At 43.3% G+C, this 21,115-nt stretch overlaps 1 protein-coding gene across 1 annotated transcript; it reads right to left on the minus strand.

Moving 5' to 3' along the window:
- Window positions 1–8,553: 8,553 nt before the first annotated feature.
- On the minus strand, window positions 8,554–19,821 carry NEK2 (NIMA related kinase 2). The gene is made up of 8 exons (XM_063114905.1): window positions 19,606–19,821; window positions 18,533–18,750; window positions 17,998–18,238; window positions 15,842–15,924; window positions 14,938–15,064; window positions 13,782–14,001; window positions 12,180–12,305; window positions 8,554–9,226 (listed from the first exon to the last, which is right to left on the minus strand). Exons 1-8 carry the CDS (start codon window positions 19,699–19,701, stop codon window positions 9,000–9,002), a joined length of 1,338 nt encoding a protein of 445 aa, XP_062970975.1. The 5' UTR covers window positions 19,702–19,821; the 3' UTR covers window positions 8,554–8,999.
- Window positions 19,822–21,115: the final 1,294 nt, after the last annotated feature.

Raw genomic sequence — 21,115 nt, forward strand, 5'->3', positions numbered from 1 at the left:
GAAGAGGGCAAAAGAGCATGTCACTGGGAACCTCCTTGTAAATACAAATGGCTGCTTCCTCCTCCCGGGATCTATCTGAATGAGGTGGGGGACAGGCTGTGTTGGTCTTCCATCCACCCACTTCCTCATCCCCAGACTCTCCAGGGGCAGCAGGGGGATTAGCGAGAGTATTTTGAACACCTCCCCGTAAGTGCTCCATTGGAGGGCAGGAGGGAAGTACTGTCCCCTTTCACCCTCTCCTTGGGCAGTGAGCCAGATGAGGCATGGAATGTCTTTCTGACTTCCCAGTTCCTGGCTTGGTGGCAGGCATACAAAAGGAGCTTAATAAAAGACTCTTGGACAAATAAATGAGACCTCCATGCTTTGCCTAAAACTTCTCATATCCTTTCTCTTCTCCCTCTCTGCCAACTTGGGTATCTCCTCTCCTTCTGACTTTTGCTCAAATCACACCTCCTGGGGACACCTCAATCGAAGCCCCAGCCCTCCCCAGGTTTGCGGCCCAGCCCTGTGTCCCTGCGTCTTTGCTGATCTCACTAAGAAGCTGGCTGGCTATGTGCTCTCTTCGATGGCAGGAAGGACTACTTGCTGGGTAGCATTACAGATTGTCTTTGTTATGCCTGCTGAAAAATGCACGCGCTCTTCCCTGATGAGCAGAGATGTGGCTTCTGCTTCTTGTAACAAGTCTAATATCGTCACAATCCCCACTAATCAGGGAGAGACCCTTAACAGCTCAGTTAATTGACTGGTCAGGGTAAGTACTCAGTGAATCCAAAGTTCATTCCACCTCTCCTGGATTCTTTTGGTGACGTGGCATCAGGAAAGCTAGAAGTCCTCATGTCACTGCTCGGGGGAGTGACAGGGATGGGTCCCCGGCTGGTCTTTGCACACCTCTGTGCCTGTCTGTCCCTGGCCATCCTGGGGACATCTGCTGTTGGCATTCATGGTGGATGTACCCTCTGGCTGTTCTCTTGGCATGAGTGACCCATTTCACACCCCCTCTGTTCCTGAAAGTTCTGCCAACCCCTGAAGCATGGTTGTGGCCCCATTCAGCCCAAGCCCTCTGTGTAGCCCTATATCCCCAGCCAGATTCTTATTGGAAATACCTATGGAGACATCCAGGAAAGTGGGTCTCTCCCAGTCCCTTCCACATCACCTGGCACCAAGGGCTTTGGGAATGTCAATCCATGTACTCTTACTCTCTCCTGCCCCCAGCTCTGGGCACAAAAGACCCTCTGCTTTTGCCTTTTTCCTCAGTCTATTCAACTGGCCTCCCCCACAACCTCCACCCCAGCTCTGGGACTTCAGCCTGGAGCAGGAAGCCCAGCACACATGAGTGTGACCACCCAGGTCCCCAACCTTGATGCATCTTCTTCCCACGATTCTTTGGGCCTGGAGGGGAGGGTTCTCTTCTCTTTCACTTCTAGCCTCAATACCTCTGACTCCCTTGCTAGCAGAGAGGGGTCCATGAACAAGCAGCATTTGTATCACCTGGGGCTTGTTAGCAAGGTGGCTTCTCAAGCCCCACCTGGGCCTTCTGCATCGAAACTTGCACTTAGGCACCAGCCCGTGGCTCCCTTGGGAGAGTGCGGTGCTGGTAACACCAAGGCCACGGGTTCAGCTCCCTGTATAGGGATGGCTGGTCAGCTCTCTTGGGAGAGTGTGGTGCTGACAACACCAAGTCAAGGGTTCAGATCCCCTTACCAATCGTCTTTAAAATAGAAAAAAAAAAAAAAGGAAACTTGCATTTCGCAAGATGCCTGGTGACTGAAGTGCACGTGAAAGTCGAGGAGCGACACTGGCTTCCTTCATGTGCTGGGGGCCTCCTCTTCTTGTCTATGTCAGGCTCTGTGACCTGTCCTCTAGGCCTGGTTCTTCATATATTTGGGGGAGCTCAGAAAACTTAGGAAATCCTTCTGTCTTACCAAAGCCTCACTTCCAGATGCTGAAGACTCAAATTTCTTCTCTCTGTGCTGTGGTTGTCACAAGCTGAGTAGTGACTTTTTCTTTCTCTTGACATTCTTGCTGTAACAACCTGATCCTCCTCATGGCATACTTCTTGTAAATGGGGTGAGGAAAGAGAAAAATATCCAGAACAGTGAGAGAGGACAGCATGTGAACATTCCCCCAGTTGCAACACTTCTGCTGATTGAGCTCGGGTGATGGCTGCAGGGTCCGGGGAGGATGAAAGTGAGAAAGTCCTGGGCCTCAGGTGGCACATACTACACAAATGTCATCTAGGGGGGCTGCTGCTTCTTCCACAGTGTCCTCTTTCTCAGGGGTTGAAGAACCCCTCTGTCAGGCTAGGGCTCAGACCCTTCAAACCCAGTGTACAGACTGGTTACAGACCAACAGCTTGCAACAACAGCCTCCAGCAGCAGTAGCGTCCTCCTTGTGTCCCTCTCCCCCCGAGAGTGTCCAGGGACACTGTGGATTAGAGCCATTTGTCCTTTATACTCAAGTCTGAAAACCCAGGAACACCCGGGTGCTTACGTGCATCTACATCAGACAATAGCCAAGAAACACCTGGGCGCACATGCACAGTTAACATTTACATCAAATGCTTGGCAAATTCTGAACCCCCTTCCCCCCCAGGGAGCCTGACCATTTACTTTAACTTTCCTTACACAACGTATTCTTAGAAGCCCCTGCAAATCTTTCCTGAAAACACATGGAATAAATTTATGGGCAGGTACTTCTCTAGGTCCTTGCTACAGTTTATCCCACTTCATCTTTCCCAGTGTTCTGGTCCATGCTTTATAGATGAGGAGACTGAAGCTCAGAGAGATTAGACAAGCCCAGCGCAGGACGGCTGCTGGGTGTCCAAGCCAGAGTGTCCCGGCTGTGTTCAGAGTTTGGACCCCAGCAGGAGCCACTTGGACATTGTCCTAGTGGCAGGGGGGCCAACCCCGTGCTGAGAGGGAGCAGAGGGGAGATTGGGATCAGATTTGTGCTGAGCCCTGAGAGTCTCCATCAGACACCATGGGGATTTGCCCAGCCTGTGCTGCGAAGCAGCCGGACCCTGGTTGGAAGTCCACTTCCCCAGTAAACTGACCACAAGGTTCTTATGGATAGAGCTGGGGCCAGTGATTCTGGACTGGAGCAGGTGAACTACTTTGTGGGAATGTGTATTTTAAGGGCACGTGCCCACCTCACCCACAAAATCCTTAAGTTCTTGAAGCAGGGGATGCATTCCCCATCTTGCTGGCTGTTGTAGGCCAGCCGGTTCCCTCAAAGACTCACAGTAATGCTGCCCCCTAGCGTAGATTTGGGATAAATGTAGAGGATGCCACAGGGCAGCTATCTAAGAATGAAGATAATTTACACGTAGCAACGAGAAAGGATTATTTTTCATTGAAAAAAAAGCAAATTAAAGAACGGTACATACATTAAGATCCCATTTGTAAGTGTATTTTAAATACCCAGACTCAGACGCATACACAGAGACACACGCACACAAGGTCTAGAAGAAAACACCAAGTTGTTAACAGCTACTTCTGGAAAGGGAGATAGAAAGGGGGATTATGGGCGAGGGAACGCTTACTTTTTTTTTTTTTTTTTTTTTTTTTTTTTTTTTTTTGTCGTTTTTTCGTGACCGGCACTCAGCCAGTGAGTGCACCGGTCAGTCCTATATAGGATCCGAACCCGCGGCGGGAGCGTCGCCGCGCTGCCAGCGCAGCACTCTACCAACTGCGCCACGGGCTCGGCCCCAGGAACGCTTACTTTTTAAATTTACTGTCGACACTTCCATATTGTTACAATTTTTTTACAACGCTATCACTTCATAATTTAAAGAAAAAGTGGTTTTTTAAAAATGTAGTGAATAAAATCAGCCACTGTGAACATTTCCTGTGAATGCGTGACTAAGGTCACAGAACACCCAGCTGCACCAAGATGGCCAGTGTGTTGTTTTGGAGAAAGTCGGGGCAGGTGGAAGGAGAGTGGTTTTCTTTCCTAGCTTGGTGGTCTTAGGGGGTCAAGGGTTGGTCAGCCTTGGCTGTCTGGGATTTCAGTAGCTCGAGTGGAGCTGCCAAGCCCCAGAGCAGTTGTGGCTGTGCTGTCAGAAAGGAGACTTCCTCTGTGGTGGGCAAGGAGCCTTCATAAAGGTTAGCAAGGGTGCCCCTGCAGGCCCACTGGATATGGTATTGAATCTAACCTGTCCAATGGAGGAGGCTCCTAGGCAGCTGACCTCTGTTTTTCCAGTGTGTTCGTGTGTGTGTGTGTGTGTCTGTGTGTGTGTGTGTCTGTGTGAGGGGAAAGTCCTGGGGGGTGTACAGTAAGCCACACATTCCATCAGCTACCCATCAATGGGCATGTCCCTCTGGGAGGGCTGGTTTTATCCTCTTCCTTGCTATGAAATCCATCAATCCAATATGGATCCCTATTTTCCCAGCCACCAAGTCACAATGAGCAATAATCCTTTCTTGCTGGTTGTATTGTTAGATGACTACGCCAATTGTATGGCTATGCCAATTGTATTGTTAAAGCAATTCATAACTAAAGCTAAGATGTTTTATTATTTTAGTTATACTAAGTTTCCATTTGTATTGTCAGGGCTCAGGCCCAGACCCTTCAAGCCCATAGTACAGACTGGGTCCCCAGACCCCTATCATTCAGGTCCATGCTAGGTAATTGGGAAAGATCCCGGGAGCTATTGGCAGACGACACGAGCTCAGTCCTCAGCTTCCTCAGCAACGGCAGCAACAGCTTACATGTCTGGCAGCGGTGATGGCGGTGGCCTCTCAGAGGGTCCTAGGGGCACTGGCAGCAACAGCCTCCAGCTGCAGTAGAGGACTCCAGGGGCATCCCAGGGGCGGGGGCCCCGTGGATCAGAGCCACTTGTCCTTTATACTTAAGTCCATAACCCAGGACACCTGAGTGCACATGTGCAATTACATTAGACAGTAACCAAGGAACACTTGGGCACACGTGCATATTTATGTCAAATGTCGGCAAGATTCTGGACATCTGAGGGGCCCTGACCATTTTCCTTCACTTTCCCTGCACTGATGCATATAAATTCTCTCTATTCTTTCTAAGCAGCCACCTGTATCATTTGCATTCATCCCCAGTCCAGCCCAGGAGGGCAGCCTTACCTGAGTCTTCGAGGGAACTACTTGCCGAAGGGAAAGGGCTCTGTCCTGGAAGGACATGGGCACTCTGGGCACATAAAATACTTCAGGGTAAGGCAGGCCTGAGTGAGGTGGCCCTGGGGAGGATGCTGGGCAGCCTGAAGGCACCCACGTGGCCTGGATTTTTTGAGGACATGGAAAGCCATACTGTAGACAATGTTGAGGAAGGGGTTCAGCGGGCAAACCACTCAATGGACAATCCCAGCCATTGTCCTGGGATCCTACTGGGGTCACTTGAAAACCACTTCCCAGGCCTCCCCCACACTGACCCATCTCTCCTAGCACGCGAGTCTGGAAGGCTGCTGGACCCTAACCATGACCTCCAACCAGTTAGGTCATTCAAATGTCTTGGGTAAAGTCATGGTCTATCAACTTTAACTCATCACTGTGAGACACTAGATGGTTTGGGGAGCAAAGCCAACCTTTTGCTGTCTTGTGGAGGGATATTGTGAAGAGCATGAGTTTGGAGTTGTGATCTTTGTGGTGTTTTGTTTTGTTTTGTTTTTGTTTTTTTAAAAAGATGACCGGTAAGGGGATCTTACCGCTTGACTTGGTGTTGTCAGCACCATGTTCTCCCAAGTGAGCCACAGGTCGTCCTGGAGCTGTGATCTTTGAATCTCACTTTCTCCATGTAGATGTGACATTAATGATACCTGCTTCACATGGATATTGTGAGGATTGAATGAACTGATGGGTAGAAGTCATTTAACCAATGCCTGGCATGTAATCTCCCAGTAACTAACTGCCAATTGCTCCAGCAAGATGGGAAGCTTGGGACTCCTGGTCTAACAGAACCATTGCGCCACCTTGCGGTTTTTATCTGTTGGAACATCTGGTTAATCTGATTCAAATCCAATGACCCTTTTTCAAATGAGCAGGCCTTGCTTGGTTAAACTCGTTATTATTTAAACATGTAAACTCTGTAATGACAAGTATGGTGTTGGTGTCGAGCAATGAATGAAAATAAAGATGGAGTCTGGGGTGGGGAAAATTAAGAGAAGCTATCTAACATGCCACCAATTTCAAAATGAAAAGGAAACTTATCTTCTAATGAAGGAAAGGAGTTTCCTAAAGAAAGGGCTAGTTTCACAGGCAAGTAACCAGTGTAGCCACATAGGATGTCACATGCAGAAAGACCTGGCATTTAGAAGGGCTAGGCACCTGGGGTCTAATGCTCTGTGGTTGCAGTCTTGAAATTCTTAATTATATCTTTGCATTCGTGTTTTTTTTAGTGAAGTCTGATGGGTCAATGGAGCATGCGTGGGGGCTTCAAGCCTCAGCTATGGCATGGTCCTGTGTACTGCCAGCTCCCTAGACTCCTCTGCCTCCTGGTGCTGCCCCCTGGTGCACTGGGCCCCACCCAGCCTCCCTTCCTGCTCATGTACTATGACCACTGCACCACACCTGCTCCCAGCAGGGGCCTGGGCACAGGCAAGAGAAGAGTCAGGATTGGGTGTCCAGGTCCCAAAGCATCTTGGGGCAAGGCATGGCAGCAATTGTCCCCAAACTATTCCCTCTCTCTCCCTGCTAGCAGCCCTATGTCATGTTTGGTGGGTGGCCGGCTGGAGGCCATGTCCTAGCAAAGGCCATCAGGTACCCTGATCCAAGTACAAAGAAAGCCCCAGCTTGAAGGTTTAAAGATCCTCGGAGATGGCCTGTCTGCCATGGGTTGGGGCAGTGGGCCTAGGGAAAGGAAGATGCCAGCTTGACTTCTCCAGATCCCACATTGCGTAGGTCTAGTGACTGCAGGGAGGGGGAATCACGCAAGTACTAAAGTCACGGGTTCCTCTGGCCAACTTGAAGCACCCTCCAAGGAAGAGCCACAAAACACGAATTGTGTAATTTCAGTGATTCAACATATGAGCTAAATGCTCTGTTTGCATTTAAAACTGGCATTGCACAGTATAAAGGTGAATGGTAAAATTCATGCTAATAATTTAAATTTTTAATTTTTCTTCTCTTAGAACATTAAATAAGGGCTGGCCTGTGGCTCACTTGGGACAGTGTGGTGCTGATAACACCAAGGCCATGGGTTTGGATCCCTATATGGGGATGGCCGGTTAGTTCACTTGGGAGAACATAGTGCTGACAACACCAAGTCAAGGGTTAAGATCCCCTCACTGGTCATTTAAAAAAAAAAAAAAAAAAGAACATTAAATAGTGAATAACACCACAATAAGCAGATAGAGACCTGGAAGAAAGGAAAAAGCTTTATATGTACCTTTAATGGTACTTGTTTCCTGCTTTTTGAACAGGGCCCCACATTTTCATTTTGCACTGGGTCTTCCAGATTATACAGTCAGCCAGGAGTTATACTCGACATTTTATGTCAAAATGGTCCCATTAGGATTAATCTCTGGTTATATCACAAAGGTGTGGTAATCAGTTTCTGATTGTTTGGATAACATCATTTGTCTTTGATGGAGCTACATTATAAACTGTATAATAAACCCACATGAAGGAGCTATTTCCTCTCATTTTTTATTAACTCTTCATAATTTGGGCTTATATCATTAAGCTAAAAGAATTAGCATTGCCAGGAAAACATCACATGAAAAATATGATGGATGTAGCAAAGACTGCTAATTCATATTAAAAGTTAGATGTATTTAAAAAAAAAAAATCCATCAAATTCTAAATAGGTTTCCTTCAAGAGTGAGGTATATCCCAGCAAATTTAGCTTAGATCAGGTTTCTCAAGAGTGGCACTATTGACATTTTGTTGTGCGGGGGCTGCCCTGTGCTCTGTAGAATGTTTGGCAGCATTCCTGGCCTCTACCCACTAGATGCCAGTAGCACTCTCCCCCCAGTCATGACTATCAAAAATGTCTCCAGACATTGCAAATGTCCTCTGGGGAGCAAAATCACCCAATTAAGAACCACTGGTTTCCATGGATTAATGAGATGGGTGGCAAAGTTCCATTACAGCTTATGAACAGACTGCAGCTCTCTTGAACATCACATCCACGTTTTCTTATAAACACACATCCCTCCAACCAAGAGATCAACAAATGCAAGAGACATAAATATAGGAAAACTAAAGAATTCTTTTATTTAGTGGGAAAGAGGTAAGTGACAGCCAGCTCAATAAATAGAATAAAAAGGGAAAGAGGATATAGACATCAGTGATGAATTTTCACAAAGGTAATAGATTTGTACTGCAGAGCAATGGAATATTTATAAGCAAGATGTCATGGTATTAGTGACCAATTTGTATCCACTTAGGTTTTCTAAGCTCAAGAACATTTAAAACTTCAGACTTAGATTTATATCTAGACATGGCAATTGTAAGCACACCACGCAGTCATTTAAAACTTCTCATTAAGGGCCGGCCCGTGGCTCACTCGGGAGAGTGTGGTGCTGATAACACCAAGGCCCCGGGTTTGGATCCCATATAGGGATGGCCGGTTAGCTCACTGGCTGGGCATGGTGCTGACAACACCAAGTCAAGGGTTAAGATCCCCTTACCGGTCATCTTTTTAAAAAAAAACAAAACAAAACAAAAAAAACTTCTCATTAAGTGCTACTCCTGGGTAAATATTTTTATCCTAACATTATTTTCTCCCCCAAGATTTAGAATGTCACATCTCATGTTCCTAGTAGTAATTATACACAGGATTAAAAGCCAAACCAACCAAGAAAAGTATCATTCTTTTTAAAAAGTGTTCTTAAAAGAAGAAAGAAATATTAAAGGTGTGGACATTGTGCACAATGGTGTTGAAGAACAGCAAAAGCAGTTCCGAAATATCACACTTGCTGTACAAAAAGGCACGGCTCATGGAACCGATGTTTCAAGCTACAGCGGTCAAATAGTGATCTTTACAGTGTTGGTGACATTAAATACTGTACAAAGCTCTGTCTCTTGGCTAGGCTAGCGCATGCCCAGGATCTGTCTGCTTTTTAGTTGATAATTTTTTTCGATATCTGACAGGGCTTGAGCCCGCAGCTGGGCAGCATGAAGCCTTTTCTTCAGGTCCTTGCATTTGGATTTGGAGGTGAGCTGACTCTCAGAATTCTCACTCCTCATGATGTTCTCTTTACTTTCCCCACTGAAATGAACTTTCTTCTTAATTACTGAGGATGGAAGATCAAGAAGTTCTTTAGGAAGAAAAAGAAAAAGGGTTGTGAGTTGCTTGGACAGGAGCTCAACTCTTTCATAATTATCTAAAAATATTTACTCTTTCAGTTCACATTTGAAATCTAGGAACCTGTCTTATTTTCCCTGGGATAGGAGGTTAGTGGTGTGGGGCTGGCAGAAACCAACCCCCCATTTAATCCATAGCATGGAAAACAATAATCCTGGAATGTGCCAAAAATCAAGGAACATATGTTTCATTCTTGTAACAATCAACATTTCTCTTAAGGTTAAATGCACTGGGGATTATGGATCACGATATAAAATTTCTGGAAATCAATGTTATCTATCTCTATTTCTATTTTTTAAAATAAGCACCATCCTACAGAGAAAACATTACTTCCAGAAAAGTATAGAAGCAGAGGCTCTCTCCTATAGAGAGTAACTAAAGCTTTGGGTAAGTGTTCAAGACACTTAACTGACCAGAGACTTGTTTTAGAAAGAACCTAAACAAATTCAGTGTGAGAGAGGCAAATCAAGTAACAGGGTAGTGGAAAACGTGGTCTATTTTTTACATGGAAATAAATAATCATATTTCCTTAAAGTGCCAACAGTATTAACTACTGACAGAACTATTTGAGGGTTGGGGGTTTGAATTCCAGAACCGTTTTATTTTTCCTTTGTATTCATTTAAAGGAAATGTGTTCACATACTTACTGAGCTCACAGTCTAGGCCATTGTGAACCAAACAAAGACCCTATCCTAGTAGGAGGAGACAGACCATAAACAAATAAACAAGTCCAGAAGGGGAATATTCAATGGTGTATGTGCAATGGGGAAAGACAACACTGAGAAAGGGAGACGGACATGCTGGGCGGTGGGTGCAGTGATGAGAGAAAGGCTGCTAAGGTGACTTTTGAGCCAAGACCTGATGAAAGTGAGGAGACGAAGAGTGCTCCAGGTCAGAGAAACGGAAGAGGTCCGAGGTGGGAGCAGGCTGGCACACAGACACGTGGTCTTCCAGTGGCAGGACTTCCTACATCCTACATTGTTTCTGCTTCAAAACAACCTGGATTGCTTTGAGACCTTAACTCCACTGTTTCAAATACATCCATCTATTATTACTGCAAATACCTATACATTTGTAAACCAACGTTGTCTTACTAATGGGATGGTTTTATAAGTAAAAAAAAGTGTTCAGAAAAAGAATGAGAATGCCATTAAAAAGACAACAGCTTTTAAAAAGATGCTGCTGCTAATTGTAATGATCTTGGTATATCTGTGACGTCTTCCTCATGTCACTATTGCCCAAGGACGGGGAAGGACATTTCCAGCTGTCGAGTTCAGAATGGCACCCTCTCCCCACTGCTTTGTGGCTCTGACATGCTCAGTACTTTCAGTACTCAGCTCTCTACAATGTCTCCTTGGCTGGCCAGTTAGTTCCATCTGTACAAGTACAGCCTTATAATACCAAGGTCACGGGTTCAGATCCCTGAACCGGCCAGCCAACAACAAAATCCAAACAAACAAATAAAATGCCTCATAGCCCATAATACTTGCCATGATCCACATACAAGTAGACTCCCATATCTATCTGAGTACACTCTATGTCATTCTTATCTAGCTATTTGCATCCCTTGCTCAAAGACTATCAGGGCAAGATGTAAATAAACTCTTTAACTGGAAGAGCTGCCCCCAATAGGGTCTTCCATAATTCTCTGCAATGGGTTTAATGCATGAAATTCACCCAGATAAAATTTCCCCCTCACTTTATCACTCTAATCATGATTTAAGTCTATTTTGTCTTTACAGACAACAGTGTGGAATATAAGAAAACCCGAAATAAATATTCTAAAAATACTGAAATGGTAGGTAGATATTTAGAAAAAACAAAATATTTAAAGAAATGAAGCCAAAGTTTCATATATTCCTTGTTTCATTTATTTTCATCACTTATTCACTATAAAGTTATTATAATCATCAAACTAACTTATGTAGGTTTTTTTGTCTGTTCCATTTACAAAATGCTGCCGTACTCACTATATTGATCAGATTCTCTCTCAATTTACTAAAGATAGAAATGGCACCCTTCATATACGAGGGAACTCAAAATGTTTGTGGAAAAATAGAACTAAAAGATAATCCAAATCTTCCCATGAACTTTTTGCAGTACCGTCATATGCTGTCCTACACGAAATAAGGGAGTCAGAAGAACTCTGAGTAAATTTCACTGGCAACGATGTTTAACACTGCATTTTCCATACTTTTAGTAACTAGATTAAATTAGATTCAGGGCTTCTATGAAATGTATAAAGCATGTTAGAAAGGGTTCCTCAGTAAATGCGATAACCACGTCTCCCTACAGCAGAGGGAAGGGACAGCACCACACAAAGGCAGGCCCCGACAAAGCTGTCTATGTACCCAACTCTGAATAAAGAAGGAAACATACAGAGCATATGTAGATATTAAACAATCAAATGTTGAAAACTACATGATCCAAAAGTGATGGCCTATTCTTCAGTTGGCTCATCATGCCTTTTAAGCCAAACTTTCTATGAAGGACGAGGTGGGGCAGTATTAAAATGCTAGGGTTTTTGTTTGAAAATGTAGAGAAATGTAGAGTTTTGATAATATACTCAGAGAAAAATCTGAAACACACGGTAGTTTTTAACATGCCCTAATTTTTAAAAACAAATATTTTGTTTTAAAAACGAACGTTTAACACATAGTTTGATAAGGTAAATAAAACCAAAGATGAAATCGTATGACTCATTGCCTCAGGTCTATGAACCCAGTAAATAAGTCTTGCTGTAACAGAATTTCACTTCCATTGAAATGCATATATTCAATGAAATCCACCTTAAAATTTGAGACTCTGTAAATTAAAAAGGCTGCCAAAGCCACCCGGGGGGCTACACCGCTGCACGATTCTTCACTCGCAGCACCAGCTTCTGTTTACTGAGCTCATTATCCTACCTGGACTGCTCGCCAGAGACAGGCGCTTCTGTTCCTTCAGCAGGCTGTAATTCTTCAGCAGACTTTCTGCTCTGACCAGTTTGTCCTCTGCTAGTCTCTCACGAACACAAAGCTCACGTTCCTTCTCTTTAAAAGGGGAATAGAAAAAGAAAGAAAAAAGATTAACAAGTGGCTTTGGCTGTAAAACGATTTACATTTGGTAATCTTATCACTTTTTATTATCACTAAGACTGGCATGCCTGACCACTGAGAGGTTTCTTACTGTATACCTGGGTAACCTGATTGTGCTAGTTTTTAATTCAGTTTTAGTATGTTGTATGTTATCTTAAGTTTTCTTGTAAGGACTTGTTTAAGGACAAGCACAAATTTAGCTTCAATCTTTGATCATGTTGTGTAGGAGTAACTCCTTCGGGAAAACAAAAAACTAAAGCCATCTCTGCTCTGCACTCAAAAAAGGCAACAGTTAATTTTCAGGGCACCACCTGGTCACATAGTACAAAATCTTCTTCTGGTTGAATGACAGCACCCAAATAGAAGGAGAAAAAACCCACAACTCAGTTAGGAGGTGGTTCTTTAGATTAGTGACAAAGGCTACTATTTACTATTTAGAAAGTGTTCAGATTTCAGTTGCTTTATGAAATTAAAAAAACATTGGAGAAAGTTTTAAGAAAAAGTGGTTTTTTGTTTTTTTTTTACAGAATTCTTTTGACAGAAGAGTCAGAAAAGGTTTCCAGGTAAGCATACGTTGTACCTGTAAACATATCTCACAGTACTATAACAATATTTCATTATCATGGGGAAGCAATACATTAACAAATGCATTGGATACTTTATAAACACATTTAAAAAGAAAATTTTATTTGATAGAAAAAAATTTAAAGTCTGTATTGGACATAAAGCTGCAGAAGTGAAATCAGGTGAGTCACAAGGGTGGTGGAAGACAGACATGACCCCATGTCTCGTCCCTTAATGTGTAAAGAACCTAATTGCTGTTGCTACCTTGCACCTTGGTAGCAGTTCTCATCGTAGTGATGTGGACAGACTTCTAAGATCAAAAACTACTTAGCACCGAGTCAGTTAACATACATCAAGTCGATGTTTAATACCCATCAGTTGTATCTTGCAACTGTATTCTCTACTGAATTGCCTGAGCATGTCTAGTGCCTACACACTGTAGGATTTTAGATGTGGAACTGTGTTGGAGCAGCTATTTTAGAGAGTAGAAGTCATGATTTTTATTATGGAAGGCAGCAAATTTTAAAACTTTCCTTTACAATGGAAAAACTTTAGGGTGTTTATATTAAAGATGAGAAAGAAAAAAGTAACTCTACAATAAAGTATAATGGCTATTGTGTTAGGGCCATCAGTCAATGCCCAACAATATATAATGACTAGCAACTGATCTGAGAGAAGGAAGTCCAACATGAACATGCCAGCAAGGTTGACTATTTAGTCTACAATACATAATTTGCTTTCTCAAATGTTTATAAAAAGATTCTAATAGTGCCTACACATATAAAATATTCTGCTCAAATAGATAGTCACACACATTAACATAACCCACTCACAGCCCTCTTTTGCTCCAACCCCCATCAGACTTACGCTCCAATCTTTCTTCCCTTGCTTTGATGGCTCGCTCTCGCTCCTGCAACTGTACTTCCTTTAGTTTCAGTTCACTCAATACAGGGCTGGAATCCTGCAACTTTTCTGGCTCTCCTAATCGTCGCCCTCTTCTCTCCAGATTTCTCCTGTGCTCTTCCACAACCAAGTCTGCGATCAAAGGGTTCTCAAGGATTTCTTCAACGGAAGGTCGATGGTAATCCTGGGGGAAAAATACTCAGTGTTACAGATTGCATAACAGAATTTTCCTCCTAAGAGAGCAGTTACATTAAAAGGACATATATTTCCAAGGCAAAAGAAAGGACTCCTTTACGGATAGGTGTTAAACATCTGGAAAAATAAGTTTGCTGGTGGTTTTAACTCATGAGGTTCTGGGTCCACAAGGCAACGCAGATTTTAATTTACCTTTTTTCCCCTTTTGCCTTTTCACTTTTCTAAGAAGGCTCATCCCTGCAGTACTCTGGCACATCTTGTGCTGGTGCTTGGTAGTGTTGCTAGGGTCTGTTTTAGGGGAAGTACTGCTCTGGCATCTCTAAACTACATTAAGCAGGATACTCTCTCACTGACCTTCAATCCTCTTACTCACCTTATCCTTCCTTGTGATCCTACAGCATCTTCCTCCTCTTACACCAGCCTGATCCCCAGAATATCCCCTTCTCCAGCCATGGCCAGAGCTTTACATCACAATCTCTCTATTCAAGTTATTTCCCTCTGTTGGTTTTTAGCAGTCCTCCCTCCTCAGCCCCCTTTCCTCCACTCCATCTCTAATGTCTCAATTAGAGATAGAGGGAGAGTAATAAAGTCTTATTTCTGGCCCCTTCCCTTACCACCTGCCACTTTGAGGTAGGCGAGGACAAGGGGAACTGAGGATTTCATTCCTTTTTGTAATCTTTTCTTGCTACCAACCATCTGTTAGCAAGGCAGAGAGTGGGAGGAGAAATAAAGAAAACGCAGAAGGTAGGCCGGCAAGGATGTGCAATTTGCCAAATCTACGTATGTTTTCACTTGTGTTAACAGTATATTAGGCTGAGGAAATATATCTAATGTTTCTTTAGTTTCTATTGCTTTACGAGAGAGAACATGCATGGTACTCCAAAACCTAATTGAGGGACAGAAACAGACAATATATAACCTTTACCTTTAAATTTAACATCTTCGTAATAATGTCATTCAATTCATCAGAGTAACGGTATGGAATTCGCCTGAATTTGCCTTCTCTGATCTTCCCAGCTAGTTCTTTCTGGTTGAAAGCTGTAAATGGAGGCCTGGGATTTTTTTTTAAAAAAGGAAGAAATTTTCAAAATGTAAAAATGAAAATATATAATAAGAACCAAACCAAAAGTAGTTTTAAGCTACAGTTTGTACTTATGTTTCTACTTCTGAGATTTTCCTGTATAGCTGAGTTTCCTAACCTTAGCATTATTGATATTTAGGGTCATAGAATTCTTTGTTGTGAGGCTGTCCTGTGCCCTGTAGGATATTTTGCAGTATCCCTGGGTCTCCACTCACTAGATGCCAGTAGATACCCAGTAATGACAACCAAAACTGTCTCCAGACATTGTCAAATGCCCCATGAGGGGCAGAATTGCTTTCTCCTATCCTAGGTTGAGAACTACTGCTCCTAAGAATAGTTCGGAAGGGAAAAAAAGGAAAAGAAGGGAAAGAATCAGAGCTCCTTCCTGTTCTCCAGATCCTCAGACATCTCCCCTTGATTTTTGTTTCATTTCTTCTATGTCCTTACAGTAGCTGTATGTTTCCTGCCTGACCTAGGTACTTGCGCCTTGAGCTAAGCGTCAGTCTAATGGGGAAGCATCTGACCAGTCAAGACACTTGTACAAGTCAAGACCCAGACTCATGTGTTATACTTTTAATTTGTAAGTTGTTTTTTAAAACCTGTCCCTCTACCTTAATTTTAACCCAAGGTGTAATTCTTTCAGACTTGAACAGGCTTTCATTAGCATGGATGTTCAAAAAGCTGAACCCAGTAAAAGGCTGACAACACTGTAAACCTTAGAATAGGAATCTGTCCTCATCATACTTACATTAATGCACACAATTCATACAGCAGGCAACCCAGTGACCAGATATCTGATTTTTCATTGTAGGACATGCGATTCATTTGTTCCTAGAGGTGGAAAAAGGTTAGAAAGTGGAAGGAGTTAAGAACTTATTTTGTTTGTTTTATTTTATTTTGTTATAAAATTAACACTGAGACACAAATGAAACTTCAAAGTTTTTAGCCTATACTTTTTCTTCAAATTTATAATTGAAAAAAGGAGATGATCTTGTCCCAATATACTTCGTTATATATAATTTATTCACTTATTTTTCATTCACAAATGAAAGTAGTTACTATAGGCTAGGCACTAATATTTCAAAGGTAAATATGAAATACCACTACTCTTTATCCAAAAGGCATTCATAATCTAGAAATTCCATTTGAAAAGAACCAGAGGATGGGTGGTTAGCTCAGTTGGTTAGAGCTCGGTAAGTAACACCAAGGTCTAGGGTTTGGATCCCCGTGGCTGGACAACGTCAAGGGTTTGGATCCTGGTACTGGCCAGCCACCAAAAATATATAAATAAATAAATAAACAAACAAACAAACAAACCAGAGAAAATTCCAGAATAACCAAAACATATATCTAGCCCACATTTAAATGAATATAGACATAAATAGCTAAATGAATTATCTACTTATATATTTTTCCTTAGTCCACTATAAAAACCACAGCAGTAACTAATATTCTCACTATGCACTTTAATTGTTTGCCTTCCTTCCACACCTACAGTAACAACAGTCTACCATATTTCTTATTCTTAGCATAGGGCACGGAGGGAAGTACCAAAAGCTCCAGGAGGCTGGTTGGTGTTTTAAAGTCCAACAGGTGAATCTGATAACACTTTTTGACAATCAATGCCTTAGGGAAACTGAACTGATCTAATTACAAGAGCAGAAGGAAAAAGGGACAAAAGATTTACACAGGTTTCAAATTTTCCAAGGACCACTTCTGGATAATTTTCTGTTATGTTAAAGCCTTTTCTTTTGGAATTTGATGCAGTGAGAAAAATCGCACTGCTCTGGCCATATCTAATCTTAGCTAAAAACACAACCATTAATTCTATACTGCAGTCAGATCTGTTAACATAATATATAAAGATCTGGAAAATCCTAGAAATAAAACTAATAAATACATCTCCATCTTTATCTGCTCAGATTTCATATGCTAATAGACTGGTGCTATTACTTAATGACTCAAGCCTTTTAAAAGCCATCATGCAGTATCTAATAACAGCCACAAACTGTTCGTACTCTCTGCCCTGGCAATTTCATTTTATGAGCTACACTCCAAGGAAATAACTAAAAAGGAAGAAAGGTAATTCATACAAAGATATGCATGGCGGTGCTCTTTAGAATGGTGAGACATTTTGGAAACAAAATATCCAGCAATAGAAGGAAAAAAAATAACACCTTAAAAACATGTTATCTGAAGTGAGCAAGCCTCTTGAGCCCTGAATCTCCAGCACAAGAATCATCTAGAGAGTCTGTTAAAATGCAGAGTCAAAAAATAAAATAAAATACAGAGTCCAAAATAAAAGGGAGGGGGGCAGGTGGAGGTGGAGCAGAGTCCAAGGACCTGCCCAGAGACCCAAATTCACTGGGTTTGGGCTTGGGGCCCAGGACTCTGCATTTTAAAGAAACATTCCAAGTGAGTCTGATGCAGGTGACCAGGACCTATATTTTGGAAAACACTGCTCTTAAAGACAAAGACAAAAGCCATTTCATCTTTATAATCCTAGAGGTTAGCACATGATAGTCATTCAATAAAAGCTTGAATTGCTGATATAGAGGAATTTAATGGTGTGGTGGACCATGTGGAAAAATATAAACATAAAATGAAACAGTATTATTAAGGGCCGAGCCCGTGGCGCACTTGGTAGAGTGCTGCGCTGGGAGCGCGGCAACGCTCCCGCCGTGGGTTCGGATCCTATATATAGGACTGACCAGTGCACTCACTGGCTGAGTGCCGGTCACGAAAAAAAAAAAAAACGACAAAAAAAAAAAAAAAAAAAAGAAACAGTATTATTAATTCTTGGCTACTGGATATTACTAAACAAGCAAAGAAAAACCTCAATTTCCCTGCACTTGAACACTTAGCATTAAGATGTGTAAAAAGTCCAAATTCTGAAATACTTACAGGAGACATGTAATAAGGTGTGCCAACAAATGTTTTTGCAAAACTTGTATCGTGGTTTAATATTCTAGCTAGCCCAAAGTCTCCAAGCTTGACGTTTTGCTTGCCATCCAGGAAAACATTGGCTGGTTTCAAATCCCGATGCAGCACAGTATGGCCACCATCACTTCGTCTGTGACATTCCTTCAGGGCCAGAGTCAACTGAGTCATCACTCGAAGAACAAACTCTTCATCTAAGTACTGTCTGAAACCAAAGCAGTTATACAACATATAACTTCTGAATAAAATCATTCCAAAGATGGGATGATAGAAATTATCTAGTTTTTCAAGAGTAAAAATAGGGAAATAAATTATTATTTTGATATGAAATATGGGTGTTGATTCACCAGGGATTTTCTAAAATACTGGGGACCCACCAAATAAATACGAGTACACTCTTCCACATTACTAAGTATTTTGTCCTTAATCCTAAAAGAAGATGCTTAACAGAAACGAAAATAGACCCATTTTCAGCTTACATTTAAAAGATTACATTTACCTTTCCTTGGTTCCTTTTGTAATTACACTGGCCAGATCCCCTCCTTCGCAATATTCCATTACAATGTACAGCATTGTGTTTGTTCGGTCAATAATTCGATCGTAGTAACGGACAATGTTTGGATGCTTCAATTCACGAAGCAAATTCACTTCAGAAACAAGCATCTGTTTCTCAGCTTCTGTCATGGAGCCATAGTCAAGTTCTTTCCAAACTAATATCTGAAATAAGAATTTACAAGGTATAAGTCAACTTGTACGCTCAAAAACAAAGAATGGAAGTTCCAAAATTAAAAAAAAAAAAAAATTACTTCCCTTTTAAATATATCCTATAGTCATGGTCATTACCTAATTTAGTTCAAAAACTTATGGAACCACGAGTTTATTTCCATAATCTTCCTCTAATTTTTAAGCGGTAAATGATGCTATGAGGGGAGAGAAGGGGATGAGGCCGCCAATCCCTACCTTAGTTTTTTAGTGGGAGGTTGGCACAAAAGTATTTTAGTCCAGGCTGAGGCAGAGGTGGTCAAAGTCCCTGGCCATTGCACTGGGTCATGCTTCCCCAGGATGAGAGACCTTAGTCTCTCCATCAGCAGCCGGGCAGCTTCCTCTCCAATGTTTCTTTCTGTACAAGGTCTACCTGACTGCATTTGGAAATCTGAATCCAAAAACCTGAATAATGGGTATTTTAAATGAGTTATGACTGCAGTTATAAAGTTTCAGGTTCTGGTGGGTCTGCCCCTTTCTCGAGTTTGAGAGGGCTACTCTTCTCTAAAAATAGCTCAGGAGTCAGCTCCCTGTCACCCAATGGACGGCCCTTAGCAGGTCAAAACAGGAGAAAGGGAAGGCATGGGAGAGGAATGAAAAAGAGGGGAAAGTACAGAGATCAAAAGACACAGTCTCCCATGCCTTGAGCGACCCAGGACAGGCTGTCAGACGCAGACCTGGAGGAGGCGGCCGAGTCTTCCGGGCACCCACAACCCCAGGCCTCTCGGTTCCCTTCGGCGGCGCAAGGCGCTCGGCCCTGGGCTGGCGAAACCTCAGCAGGGGCGGGACGGGGCAGGGGCCTACGGTCACCTTGCCGTCACTCTTCCTCCGGATCTTCTGGCAGCGGCCATAGGAGCCCGTGCCAATGGTGTACAGTACTTCATAGTCCTCCGCTCGGGACGGCATGGCCGGGCCCGCCGCCGGATTCGCGCTGCCTCCCGCAGGTCACGCCGCAGCCGTGAAGTTCCGGCCGCCGATCCCGGGACTCCCCCGCCCCACCGAGCTGCCGTCCCGGCCTTGGCCCGGTTTAACCGTCGCGGGCCCTGACCGCGCAGTCTATTGGCAGGCGGCGAGGTCGCCTCGCCTCTCTGATTGGTTAGGAAGAACACAACACCCTAGGCATCTTGGGAAAAGGGTGTCGCTAGGCAATGGCGTCGGCGTCGGCGTCGGCTTCCGCATTCGACCACTGGGGAGAAAGGGGCGGAGCTAAACCAAACGCGGGTGGGGAAAGCCAGCGGCACCGGGTGGATCTCGGTAACTCTGTCCTCTGGTTGAGGTTGCGTAGGTCACCGATGTCCAGGGACCGCTCCTCAGACTCCTTTACACACTGCCTCAAAACCCGCCGTCTGACCTTTGCACTTTGACCCCTGACCCTACCCACTCTGCACAATGCCCTCCTCAGGTACCTGAACGTGGGCGGGGCCACGCTGAAGACTTGCTGAGAGCTGAATACAGATGCAAGAAACGGTCCCCTTCGGAAGGATGCACGGTGGGAGCTTACTGTGCGGCCAGGACTGTACTACGCACTTTACGTGTGTTATCTCGTTTATTCCTCAACCCAAACCTGTAAAGCTTAGAATTGGTGGTGGTGTTATTTCCCATGAGAAAACGAGAGCACAGAAAGGTATAATAATCATCGGCTTTAGGTCCAACAGCCAAGAAGAGAAGAATCAATGCGAATGTACTGGTTACTCATAATCATAATTTAAAGTTTACACATGACTGGGTCACGGGTTTGGATCGCAGTACCCGCCAGCCATCAGGCAAAAAAAAAAAAAAAAAGGTTTACACTTGACTTTAGGGTGTAGTCATCATAGAGAGAGTATATGCTATGATTTGAATGTGTCTTCCAAAGCTCACGTGCAGAGCGCTCGAGAATGGATTAATGTCTTATCTCGAGAGTGGCTTGGTTATAGAAGCAAGCGTGGCCCCCTCTTGCTCAGTTGTGTTCTCTTGCCCTTCCGCCTTGGCCTAGGGATAAGGCACCAAGAAGGCCCTGACTACATGTGGCCCCTTGAACTTGGAATTCTCACCCTCCAGAACCATGAAACAAATAAATTACTGTTTATTATAAATTACCCAGTCTATGGCACTCAGTTATATCAGCTTAAAATGGCCTAAGACTATATTTCTTCTTTTTTATTTTATTTTAATTTTTGGCAACTGTCTGATAAGGGGATCTGAACCCTTGACCTTGGTGTTGTAACACCACACTCTAACCAACTGAACTAACTGGCCAGCCCAAAGACGCTATATTTCTGAACACCTAACTTAGAGGTCTGTTGAGCATATAGAAGATGTGTACAAAACCTCATGGTAA

Source organism: Cynocephalus volans, chromosome 11 (assembly GCF_027409185.1).
Source record: "Cynocephalus volans isolate mCynVol1 chromosome 11, mCynVol1.pri, whole genome shotgun sequence".
NCBI lineage: Eukaryota > Metazoa > Chordata > Mammalia > Dermoptera > Cynocephalidae > Cynocephalus > Cynocephalus volans.